Source organism: Scyliorhinus torazame, chromosome 21, assembly GCF_047496885.1.
Source record: "Scyliorhinus torazame isolate Kashiwa2021f chromosome 21, sScyTor2.1, whole genome shotgun sequence".
In the NCBI taxonomy this organism is placed as follows: domain Eukaryota; kingdom Metazoa; phylum Chordata; class Chondrichthyes; order Carcharhiniformes; family Scyliorhinidae; genus Scyliorhinus; species Scyliorhinus torazame.
The window spans coordinates 50,425,510-50,439,167 of NC_092727.1; the positions used below are offsets into that span (position 1 = coordinate 50,425,510).

The 13,658-nt window shown below is 46.9% G+C and overlaps 1 protein-coding gene across 1 annotated transcript in view; it reads left to right on the forward strand.

Annotated features, from left to right (window-relative positions):
* dcps (decapping enzyme, scavenger) overlaps nt 1-13,658 on the forward strand; it is a 118,700-nt gene that overhangs the window by 88,424 nt on the left and 16,618 nt on the right. The window contains exon 3 of the mRNA XM_072486801.1: nt 2,229-2,374. Coding sequence (XP_072342902.1) covers nt 2,229-2,374 — 146 coding nt within the window. The remainder of the gene's footprint in view (nt 1-2,228; nt 2,375-13,658) is intronic.

A 13,658-nucleotide genomic window follows, 5' to 3' on the forward strand; every position in this document is an offset into this window, starting at 1 on the left:
CAGGATCCCAGGTTCGATTCGTGGCTTGGGTCACTGCCTGTGTCGAGTCTGCACGTTCTCCCCGTGTGTGCGTGGGTTTCTTCCGGGTGCTCCGGTTTCCTCCCACAGTCCAAAAATGTGCAGATTAGGTGGATTGGCCATGCTAACTTGCCTTTAGTGTCCAAAAAGGTTGGGTGGGGTTGCAGGGATACGGTGGAGGTATGGGCTTGAGTGGGGTGCTCTTTCCAGGGACTGGTGCAGACTCGATGGGTCGAACGGCCTCCTCCTCTTGCACTGTAAATGCTATGCTCTGTGAACTCATTAAAAAAAAAGGTTAACAAATCTGCACCAGTTTACCTTAATTAATTTACACTTGATCAAGTGACTAATTTTATCCCGGATTATCATTTCTGAAACCATTTCCACCCCAAGATTGAACTGACTGGCCTGTAGTTGCTGGGTTTAATCCTTACACCATCTTTTGAACAGTGATGTAACATTTACAACGATCTAATCCTATGGCACCGCTGCTGTATTTAAGGATGATCAACAGGTTAACTCCAGTATCTCTGCAGTTTCTGCATTCTTCATCATTTTTGGATGCATCTCAGTAGGTCCAGGTGACTTAGAATAGAATATGCAGCACTGAAGGAGGCCATTCCGCCCCTTGTGTCCATGCCTGCTGCCTGCAGGGGCAACTTAGCCGTCCCACTTCCCTGTATCCCGCAATTTTTTTCCTCTTTAGGTCCTTACCCAATTGCCTTTTAAAAGCCATGAGTAAATCTTCCTCCACCACAATCAAAGACAATGCATTCTATATTGGAAAGTTTTTCCTTGTGTGGCCGTTGGTTCTTCTGCCATTCAGGTGTCCTCTGGTTCTCGACCCTTCCACAATAGAACACTTTCTTTTGGTCTACTCTGTCCAAATCCCTCATGCAACCATCCAACTCTTTTGTCATCCAGAGAATTCCAGCTTTGTTTGTCCTACCTTCCCTCGTGTATAGATGTACCTGAACTGTATCCAAAGCATCTCATCTTTAAAGGCAGCTTCTTGTTCAATTACAGTTTTTCCAGCCAATCTTTGATTCCAGATTATCCAGGACAGATCCGTCCTCAACCCAGTGGAATTGAAAATGGAAATGTTTCTGGTGCCTCCTCCACCAGCTAATTGTTTTAATTGTCCACCACTATTTATGACTTAATATGGCAGGCTTTGATTTTATCCATTATTTGTGGGATCGCTTAACTGTCTATATTTTGGCAGCGTGGTGGCACAGCAGTTAGCACTGTTGCCTCACAGCGCCAGGGACCTGGGTTCGATTCCAACCTTGGGTGACTGTGGAGTTTGCACGTTTTCCCTGTGTCTGTGTGGGTTTCCTCTGGGTGCCCTGGTTTCCCCCCATAGTCCAAAGGTATGGAGATTAAGTCGATTGGACATGCTAAATTGCCCCTTAGTGTCCAATGGGTCGGTGAGGTTATGGGAATGGAGGTGGGGGCGTGAGGGGGGGGCCTAAGTAGGGTGCTGTTTCAGAGGGTCGGTGGAAACCCGATCAGCCGAATGGCCTCCTTCTGCGCGGTAGGGATTCGATGTATAATTTCTGCTTTAGCTTGCATTTAGTACTGTGTGTGACTTCATCAGATTGGCATCTCAATTTTCATCTACTCAATGCCTTTTAATGGTCTTTACATTCTTCATTGTACCAGTGTTGGTTACTTGGCACGTTGGTGATGGAGGAGTGAGGGATATGCAGACCATGAGGTGACAGATTGTGACAGTATACAATTCTGCTGCTGATGGCCTACATCACCTCATTGATTCCTAGTATTAATCTTTCTGGTTATGAACATGAAAAGACTGGGGTTTACAAAGGGCACCAGGCCTGAAATGTCATAACCTGCATTATCTCTGTAGATGCTGGCTGACCTGCTGTCTATATTCAGCAATTTCTGTACTCATTTCTGTTTGCAGATTGCAGTTCTATTTTTAGCTGCTTGGTCAAAAAAACATGGGCCGGGATTCTCCGGATCGGTGGGCCCCGATCGCGGCCCAGACCACCGTACTTGCCGAATCCTGAGCCGGTGGGCGACAAGGCCCCCCCCCCCCCTCGCCTCCCCCATTAAATACCAGCCAACGAAACCAGCCTCTTGCTCATGTTGACCCAACAACCGTACAGGAAGTAACAACAGATGATGTTGAGAATTTTTTTTAGAGTTATTAATTCTAAGATAAAATGTTCATTCCTTCACAGAGATAAAGACCACAGTAGTATATCCAGCTACGGAGAAGCACCTCAAGAAATATCTGAAGCAAGAAATGTACCTCATTAATGAAACAGCAGATGACTACAAAACCATCACCAGCCCATACCTTCAGTCCCAAGCCCTTAGTGTTCAGGTATTGTGCACTTCAATTTATTTCCCTTTCCACTCTTTTTGGTGGCAGCTCTGTAAAAGATGTGTGTGCAGGCAGGCTTGTGCCCTATCCCAGGTATCTTCCAAAACCATAGAAATATACAAGATCAAAATTGATACTTCACCCTCTTTATTCATTTTCTTTCTTTGAAGGAACTGGTCAGCCCCTGCTCTGTGTCAACACAAATATGATTGAGGAGAAAAAATAAGCAGGTGTCATAGGTTAAGTAATTGGTAAAAGGCGTAGAGAGAAGTTGCGAGAAATCTTTTGATCCAGAGGGTGGAGGAGAGCTGAAAGGGTGGTTGAGATAGAAACCCTCATCACATTTAAAAAAAATCTTTGGATAGACTCCTGAGGTGATGAAACCCACAGGGCTACGAGCCAAGAGCTAGAACACTGGAATTGGCTGGATCCCTTTATTCTGAATGACACAGGCACAATGCAATGGGCCAAATGGCCTTTTCCATACCACAATTTTCCAGATTTCTAAGTGATGATTGCATGCAGACAGTAGTAGCCATTTGGTCCATCTGCCTGACTAATCCAATTTCCTACAAGATTATCTTGTAACATTTCTATATCTAATAACATTGAAGCACGTCTGCTGACAGGAACATAACTAGTTCATTTTTAAACTCTTCCAGAGTAGTCTATTTCATATCTTTATTTTGCCTTTTACTGGAAACGTTTTGCCTAAACTTCCCACTTAAGAACATAAGAACTAGGAGCAGGAGTGAGCCATTTGGCCCCTCGAGCCTGCTCCGCCATTCAATAAGATCATGGCTGATCTTTTGTGGACTCAGCTCCACTTTCCGGCCCGAACACCATGACCCTTAATCCTTTTATTCTTCAAAAAACTATCTATCTTTATCTTAAAAACATTTAATGAAGGAGCCTCAACTGCTTCACTGGGCAAGGAATTCCATAGATGCACAACCCTTTGGGTGAAGAAGTTCCTCCTAAGCTCAGTCCTAAATCTACTTCCCCTTATTTTGAGGCAATGTGTCCACCATGTTTCTGCTTCCACCCGCCAGTGGAAACAACCTGCCCGCATCTATCCTATCTATTCCCTTCATAATTTTCTATGTTTCTATAAGATCCCCCCTCATCCTTCTAAATTCCAATGAGTACAGTCCCAGTCTACTCAACCTCTCCTCGTAATCCAACCTCTTCAGGTCTAGGATTGACCTAGTGAATCTCCTCTGCACACCCTCCAGCGCCAATACGTCCTTTCTCAGTAAAGGAGACCAAAACTGAACACAATACTCCAGGTATGGCCTCACTAACACCTTATACAATTGCAGCATAACCTCCCTAGTGTTAAACTCCATCCCTCTAGCAGTGAAGGACAAAACTCCATTTGCCTTCTTAATCACCTGTTGCACCTGTAAACCAACTTTTTGCGACTCACGCACTAGCACACCCAGGTCTCTCTGCACAGCAGCATGTTTAAATATTTAATTATTTAAATAATAATCCCTTTTGCTGTTATTCCTACCAAAATGGATAACCTCACATTTGTCAACATTGTATTCCATCTGCCAGACCCTAGCCCATTCACCTAACCTATCCAAATCCCTCTGCAGACTTCCAGTGTCCTCTGCACTTTTTGCTTTACCACTTATCTTAGTGTCGTCTGCAAACTTGGACATGTTGCCCTTGGTCCCCAACTCCAAATCATCTATGTAAATTGTGAACAATTGTGGGCCCAACACTGATCCCTGAGGGACACCACTAGCTACTGATTGCCAACCAGAGAAACACCCATTAATCCCCGCTCTTTGCTTTCGATTAATTAACCAATCCTCTATCCATGCTAATACTTTACCCTTAATGCCATGCATCTTTATCTTATGCAGCAACCTTTTGTGTGGCACCTTGTCAAAGGCTTTCTGGAAATCCAGATATACCACATCCATTGGCTCCCCGTTATCTACCGCAGTGGTAATGTCCTCAAAAAATTCCACTAAATTAGTTAGGCACGACCTGCCCTTTATGAACCCATGATGCGTCTGCCCAATAGGACAATTTCCATCCAGATGCCTCGCTATTTCTTCCTTGATTGATTCCAGCATCTTCCCTACTACCGAAGTTAAGCTCACTGGCCTATAATTACCCGCTTTCTGCCTACCTCCTTTTTTAAACGGTGGTGTCACGTTTGCTCATTTCCAATCCGCCGGAACCACCCCAGAGTCTAGTGAATTTTGGTAAATTATCACTAGTGCATTTGCAATTTCCCTAGCCATCTCTTTTAGCACTCTGGGATGCATTCCATCAGGGCCAGGAGACTTGTCTACCTTTAGCCCCATTAGCTTGCCCATCACTACCTCCTTAGTGATAACATCTTCTCAAGGTCCTCACCTGTCATAGCCTCATTTCTATCAGTCACTGGCATGTTAGTCTTCCACTGTGAAGACTGACCCAAAAAACCTGTTCAGTTCCTCAGCCGTTTCCTCATCTCCCATTATTAAATCTCCCTTCTCATCCTCTAAAGGACCAATATTTACCTTAGCCACTTTTTTTTGTTTTATATATTTATAGAAGCTTTTACTTTGTTTTGTCGCCCTTAATGGTACGGACAGGATGGGTTTATTTAAGCAGCACTAATTTCTCACAAAACATTTCCCAGCCCCTCAATTTTGGTGTGATCCAATTTTTTATCAGTACCCACAGCAAACTTGAGATGGGATGAACTCAAAGGGTTGTTCAACTGCACAGACTCAAAACACAGGGGAAGGGTCACAATGTTGCCTACTTTGTATTCGTTCAATAAAAGAGGGATAGAAAAAGATAGATTTGAAGTTCAGAGACCATGGAGAAAATAGGTCATGTTTCATCTGGGTTCCAGAGTCCAGAATCAAAGTCCAATGAGGTATTGCTTCACAGGTCAGAAGGTTGAGAACCAATGCTGTATAATTCACTTTTCCAGTGGTATTGACTTCGCACACCGAGATAAAACGGCCTTGCAGGTGATGATACAGAATTTCCAGTAGAAGCAGTGTAGACGGGCCTGACGTTCAACCTGACCTAGAACACATTGTCTGAGATGCTGCTAGTTAGATGGTAAAATGGACGACTAACTTCACTTTCCAAAAGGCAATATTACCGGTTCCACAAACTTGAGGTCCATGTCACATGACACTGTCTTTGACAAAGGATGTATGTCACTCTTCTAGGACACCGAGATTGTTAAATGTCTCAACCATTAAGAATTGAAATGCGTTTGATCCCGGGTCACTGTCCGCGTGGAGTTTCTCCCCTGTCTGCGTGGGTCACACCCCCATAACCAAAAAGATGTGCAGAGTAGGTGAATTGGTCACGCTAAATTACCCCTTAATTAAAAAAAAAAAAGAATTGGGCGCTCTAAATTTATTTCTAAAATAGAATTGAGCAGAAGGTTGTGGCGTCCTTTGAATTTATCAGACGAGAGACTCAGTTGGCCAACCTTGGCAATGAAATGCAGAATGCCTTTGTATAGCTCTCTTTGAATTTAATCTGTGCAGCCTCAGAAGAGGGTTATTGAAGTCTCTTCTGGTAGAACGAGGCACCTGTTTCCCCAATACTGCCAGTTGCTCCTTTTGTTCAGGGTCATTGACAGACAGTGCGTCAATTTCCATTTTTAAAAAATTTAAGTCGTTTTCTGCGTGAAAAGCAGTGAGTACTGCCGGTTCCACTGACTGATTTTCCCGCCTATTTTTTTAAACTTAGTTGAAAACTGCTGGAGTCGGGTCCCATGCCATTATGCTGGCTGAGTGATCTCTGAATGATCCCCTCCCGCCAGCAACCTAGGCCTTCAAAAGAAATAAGAATCTTCCCCCCCCCCCCCCTTCCATGGACACTGAGATCCCTCCCACGCACATGGAGAAGCGCCTGCCCACACAGTCAAGGGACCCCCCCCCCCCCCCCCCATTCATTGATGCAGAGAAACCCCTACTTCCATAGACACAGGGAATGGCTCCCCATGGACATAGGCAACCCACCTCCCACGGACCACCCCAACAGAAGTCCCAGACACTGTCTGCTGGAGTTTGCCATGGTACAGCCCGGCATCTCCTTCTCCCCGCTGGGGGCTGTACTTCGTTGTGCACCCCAGATGGGTTCTCTTCACCAGGTCCCCGTTGCTCCAGACCTGTTGTTAAATCCCACCGATGTCATGGCGGCGGAGGAGGAAATCCAAATGTGAGGGGACTTTACAGTGAGGAAGCATGCTAATGATATGAAAATGTATCGAAATGGGGTTCCGGCCATGCAATGACAGGAATCCCATGATGTCCCTGGTGGGGGGCAGAAGACAATCGAATGGAGAAATCGCGCCAGACTTAAAGCCACTTTGGGACTGCCCCTCGATTCTCCACCCTCGCCGCCATTCCTGCTTGCTGAAAACTGAAGTGAAAAATCCCATAGGTTCAGTTTTTGAGATAACAATGAGCATATCTCTATCTCCTGTTTCATTAAAAACAGGGTGGGGTCTTATTCCCCTCACATGGCAATGAAGCAAATGCACGGCAGACCACCTTCTCTAAATCCGCATTCTGCAATCATTTCAGATCTCAACTGTTCTATTAAATCATCCCTTAATCTATTTTCAGAAGAGTATGTCTCAAGATAGCATAACTCTGCTCCTTAGGTTCTCGAATGAATCCAGCAGTCTTCGCCTATATTTCCTCCACTAAACTCATACTCTTTAAAGGCCTCACTGAGGCCAGATACAACTTTGGAGTTGCATTTCTCAACATATAAATGATACCCGTAGCTACAGACCCCAACACCTGCCTGTAATCAGAGTACAATTTAATAGAATATTTAAGATTTTAAATTATTGCAAATGTGGCTTTAGAGAAGGGTTTCTGCCATGTATGAACTTAAATAAGGGGAGATGGTGAAATAAGGGGAGATGGTGACATGGTGGCAATGTCACTGGACTCGCAAATCCAGATACCCAGGCTCTGCAGACATGGGTTCAAATCCCACCACAGCAGCTCGTGGAATTGGAAAAAAAATCACTTCATAAATCTGGAATATAAAGCTAGTCTCAATAATTATGACCATGCCAGCTAGCATCAATGGTTGTAAAAACCCATCTGGTTCATCTAATATCCTTTAGGGAAGGAAATCTGCCTGGGCTGGCCTACATGTGATTCCAAACCCACAGCAATGTAGTTGACTCTTGTCTGCCCTCTGAAAAGGCCTAGCAAGTCATTCGGTTTTAAGGACAATTAGGAATGGACAAGAAATTGTCCTTGCCCACCCCTAATTAGGATGGAAGGATTAGGATGGATTAGTGAGAAGGATTAGCGGGAAGCCTTTAAGAGCAAGCAGAGGACAACAAAAAATGCAATAAGGGGAGAGAAGATGAAATATAAGTGTAAGCTAGCTAGTTTTGTTCGATATATACAAGGTAAGAGAGAGGCAAGAATGGGCATTGGACCACAGGAAAATGAGACTGGCGAAGTAGTAATGGGGAACGAGGAAATGGCAGAGGAACTGAATAGGTACTTTGCATTGGTCCTGTGGAAGACATCAATGGCGTGCCAGAACTTCAAGAGAGTCGGGGGGCAGAAAGAGAGTCGGGGGGCAGAATTGAGTGTAGTGGCCATCACTAAGGAGAAGATGCTGGGAAACTGAAAGATCTGAAGGTGGATAAATCACCTGGACTGGATGAATTACCCAGGGTTCTGAAGGAGATAGCTGAGGAGATTGGCTTGGGCTGACAAGTGGCAAGTTATATCTGTGCTACACAAGTGTCAGGCAATGACCATCTCCTACAAGAAAGGATCTAACCATTGCCCATTGACGTTCAATGGCATTACCATCACTGAATCCTCCACAATCAACATCTTGGGGGTTACCATGATCAGAAACTGAACTGGACTAGCCATATTAATACTGTGGCTACCAGAGTAGGTCAAAGGCTAGGAATCCAATGGTGAGTAACTCACCTGACCCGCACCAAATCCTGCCACCATCTACAAGGCACAAGTCAGAATACTCTCCACTTGCCTGAATGAATGCAGCTCAAGACACTCTATAGCATCCAGGACGAAGCAGCCCGCATGGTTGCTACCCCTTCCACAAATATTCAGTCCCTTCACCAGCGACGAACAGTGGCAGCATTGTGTACCAACTACAAGGTTCCTTAGGCAGCACCTGCCAAACCCATGATCACCACCATCTTGAGCGACAAGAGCAGCAGATACCTGGGAACCCCATCATCCGGAAGTTTCCTCCAAGTCACTTGAGTGACTCCAATTCAAGCACATAGAGCGTGCTCTGTTTCATGGAGACATGGCTCACCCCTGCCTCACCGGACTGTGCCATACAACCTGACGGCTTCTCAAAACACCGGATGGACCGCACGGCGTCATCAGGCAAAGCGAAGTGTGGAGGGGTTTGCCTCCTCATCAACTCCTCCTGATGCTCAGATGTGGCGACCCTGACGAACTACTGCTCCCCAGACCTGGAATACTGACTGTGAAGTGCCGCCCATACTACCTACCACGGGAGTTCACTTCAGCCATCATCACAGCGGTCTACATCCCAGGCGGAAGTGAAGAAGGCGTTTACTGAATTGTACACTGTGTAAATAACAGTGATACAGAATACCCGGAGGCCTTGTTCCTCATGGGAGGGGACTTCAACCAGGCCAACCTCGAGTGTACTGCCAGAATTCCACCAACACATCTCCTGTCCCACCAGGGGCGCCAAAATTCTTGACCATTTCTACACAAACATCAAGAGCTCCTACCTATCCATGCCCCGACAGCACCGGAAAATCGGACCATAAGACGGTGCTTCTTCTTCCGGCAGACAAGCAGAAACTTATTTTTAAATCAATTTAGAGTACCCAATTATTCTTTTCCAATTAAGGGGCAATTTAGCACGGACAATCCACCTCTGCACATCTTTGGGTTGTGGGATGAGACCCACGCAGACACAGGGAGAATGTGCAAACTCTACACGGACAGTGACCCGGGGCCGAGATCAAACCCGGGTCCTCAGCACCTTGATGCAGCAGTGCCGTCCATACAAGCAGAAACTTAAGTGGGAGAATCCAGTTAAGGTCGTGCAATGCCGTTCCAAGGCAACAGATGGGCTCCTACGCGACTGCCTGGAGTCAGACGACTGGTCCATATTCAAGAACTCAGCAGCCAACCTCAACAAGTATGCCACCACTGTCACAGACTTCATCAGCAAGTGTGTAGAAGATTGCATGCCGAAAACGGCAGTACATGCGTTCCCCAACCGGAAACATGGTTTAATCAGGAGATTCACTCATTACTGAAGGCCAGGTCTTAGGTTTTCGACACAGGCGACCCTGACCTATATAAGAAATCCAGGTACGACCTCCGCAAAACCATCCGGGATGTCAAGAGAATACCAGACTAAGTTAGAATCACAGGCTAACGACAGACTCTCGTCGGGTTGTGGCAAGGCTTAAACAACATAATGGACTACAAAGCTAAGCCGAGTAGAATTTCCGGCAGCAGTGCACCCCTCCCCGATGAACTCAATGCATTCTATGTTCTGTTTGAGCAGGAAAACATCAAACTGCTGTCAACTTCCCCAGCAGCCTTGGATACACGTCACAGCTTCCGAAGTCAGATAGGCCTTCGGAACCCTCGGAAAGTGACGGGTCGTGACGGAGTCCCTGTCAGATCTTGCTCCAAACAACTGCGGGTTGTTCGCGGACATCTTCAACCTCTTCCTACTCCGTTCCGAAGTTCCCGCCTGCTTCAAGAAGACCATCCGCATACCGATGTCAAAGAAACCAGGCAACACTCCCTGTGTCTGCGTGGGTTTCACCCCCACAACCCAAAAGATGTGCACGATAGGTGGATTGGCCACTCTAAATTGCCCCTTAATTGGAAAAAATAACTGGGTGGTCTAAATAAAAAAATTAAAAAAAATAAACCAGGCAACATGCCTCAACGACTACCTTCCGGTGGCCTTGACATCTATCATTGTGAAGTGCTTCGAGAGGTTGGTCGTGAGACACATCAACTCCATACTCCCAGAATGCCTTGTTCCACTGCAATTTGCATACAACCACAACTGGTCCACAGCGGACACCATCCCCCGGCCCTACATTCACCCCTGGAGCATCTCGACAACAAGGACTCTGACGTCAGACTGCTATTCATTGACGACAGCTCTGCCTTCAACACCATAATCCCAGCCAAGCTCATATCAACACTCCAAAAACTTAGGACTTGGCTCCTACCTCTGCAACTGGATACTCGACTCCTTGACCCATAGACCACAATCGGTAGGGATAAACAACAACACCTCCACGATAGACCTCAATACTGGGGCCCTGCAAGGCTACGTACTTGGCCCTCTACTATACTCCCTATACACACGACTGTGCGGCAAGACTTGGCACCAACTCCATCTGCAAGTTTGCTGATGACACGACTAGTGGGTCAGATCTCGAACAGTGATGAATTAGAATACAGGAGAGGCATAGAGAATGTGGTGGTGTGGTGTGACAACAACAATCTCTCCCTCCGAGACGGAGATGGCGGCATGGAGGAGGTCGCACATTGGATGGCTCCTGCTCGAGGCTCATTTTTTAGAATTTAATGCCCGGTCCCAGGGGCAATTTTTGGTTAAATAAGTGCAGGAAGACATAAGGAAGAAAGATGTCCAAACCCCAGAGAAAAGCTGCCGTGAAGAAGGGGGCAAATTAAGGTTCGCCGTGTGGAAAGGTCGGCTCGGCAACTAGAAGGCTGGCGAAGGCTGGATTGCTGGGAAGGCCGCATTTTTCACAGCAGAAAAGATGACCAACGTGATCGTTGTGGAACATGAAAAGCAGTTCGTAAAGCACATGGATGTGATGAAGAAGGAAATGATGGCAGCACTGAAGATGCTGGTGGAGAAGGAGATTGCCCCGGTGAAGGCAGCGGTGTCGAGGACATCGGCCGAGGTGCGGGAGCAGGGTGAGAAACTGAAGGGAATGGAAGAGGCCTTGTCGCAACACAGTGATCAACTCGCCTCGCTGGGTGAGGAGCTGCAGAGGGTGGTCGAGACCAGCAAGGATCTGCGAGCCGAAGTGCATGACCTGGAAAGCAGATCTAGGCGGCAATATCTGAGGATCGTGAGTCAGCCCAAAGGGGTGGAGGGCCCAAGGCCGACGGAGTATTTTGCCATGATGTTGGCGGAGCTGTTGGGGGAGGGGGAAGATCCCTTTCGGTACGAACTGGATCGGGCTCATAGGGCGTGGAGGCCTAAACCAGAGGCGAATGAGCCGCCAAGAGCATTGATTATTTGTTTCCGTAGGTACCGCGTGAAGGAGAAAGTCCTGTGTTGGGCAAAGCAGACGCGGGAGGTGCAGTGGACTGGAGCTGGTATACGTATATACCAGGACTTTACCGTGGAGTTGGCGAGGGGGCAGGTGGCCTTTGGCCGAGTGAAGGCGGCACTGTATAACAGCATGGTGTGGTTCGGTATAGTGCACCCAGCTAAGTTTAGGGTGACCTACAACTCCAAAGACCTTCATTTTGAGACGGTGGAAGTGGCGGAGGTGTTTGTGAAGGCAGAAGGACTGGGGCAGAAGTGAGAAATGGGACCGAGGATTGGTCTTGGCTGAGGGCAGGCTGGGTGGAGAAGTGTATGTAGCTCTATTTTTCACTGCATGTTGTTATATGTGCTAAATGAGTTGAGGGGGGGGAGAAAGTTACTGTGAAAAGCCCCTAGTCTCCACATTCCGACACCTGTTCGGGTACACTGAGGGAGAATTCAGAACGTCCAATTCACCTAACAGCACGTCTTTCGGGACTTCTGGGAGGAAACCCAGGCAGACACTGGGAGAACGTGCAGACTCCGCACAGACAGTGACCCAAGCCAGGAATCGATCCTGGGACCCTGGCGTTGTGAAGCAACAGTGCTAACCACTGTGCTACCGTGCCACCCAAAAATATACCATATCCCTATTTCTTCATGTAATCACTCCTGGAGTGAGGTATCCTTTCCTCACAGTCTTAAAAAATTAAATAAAATATTGGGGTTTCTGTATAGTATCCTAACCACTGTTGGAGTCTGGTCCGGGATCGTAATACCTGGAAAAATTATTGATTTAGCTTCCAATTTGCACCCCTCTCTCATCTTCACATAGTCCATCTCCAACACTTCCCTTCCCTTCCTTGACCTCTGTCTCCATTTTCAGCGATAGCCTGATCAACGATATTCATTACAGGCCCACCGACTCCCACAGCTACCTCGACTACAGCTCCTTACACCTTTCAGGACTCCATCCCATTCTCCGGGTTTCTTTGTCTCCGTAGCATCTGTTCCGATGAAGCCACCTTCGAAAATGGTGCTTCTGATACGTTTCCTTCTTCCTTAACTGAGGTCTCCCAACCACTGTGGTTGACGGGGTACCCAACCGTGTCCGAGCCATCTCCTGCACCTCTGCCCTCACACCTTCCCCTCCCTCCCAGAACCATGATGAGGTCTCCCTTGTCCTCGCTTTTCATCCCACCCGCCTCCGCATTGAAAGGATGATCCTCTGCTATTTCCGCCAACTGCAGCATGATGCCACCATGAAACACATCGTACCCTCACCCTCCCCTGTCAGCATTCCACCGGGACCGCTCCCTCCATAACACTTCTCCATCACCCCCAACTCCTCATCACCTTTCCACAGCACCTTTGCATGCAATCACAGAAAGTGCAACACCTGCCCCTTTGCCTCCCTCCTCACCATCCAAGGACCCAAATACTTATTTCAGCTGAAGTAACATTTCACTTGCATCTCCTTCAATTTGGTCCACTGTATTCACTGCTCCCAATGTTTTGGGGAGACTGAACACAGACTGGGTGACTGCGGAACAACTTTGCTCAGTCCATAAGCATCACCCCGACCTTCCTGTCGCTTAATATTTCAACTCAGCATCTTGCTCTGATGATCTATGTCCGCCCTTGGCTTGCTGCCATGTTCTAGTGAAGGCCGACGCAAACTGGAGGAGCAGCATCTCGCCTTCCAATTAGGCACGTTACAGCCTTCTGGACTCAACATTGAGTTCAACAACTTTTGAACTTTATCCTCCATTTTGACATTTTTTAATCCACTGGGATTGTCCCAGCGCAAACCCCCTTCAATCACCATCTGTCATTTGCTCTTAACTTTTGCTTTCATTGAGTACAGACTCTGTCTCTCAGTAACACATTCGGTATCTTAACTTTATGCCACTATTAGTACATTCATTAGTCCTTCAAACTGCCATTAACACTTCTTTTATCTTGTGCTCTACATATCTTTGTGAAA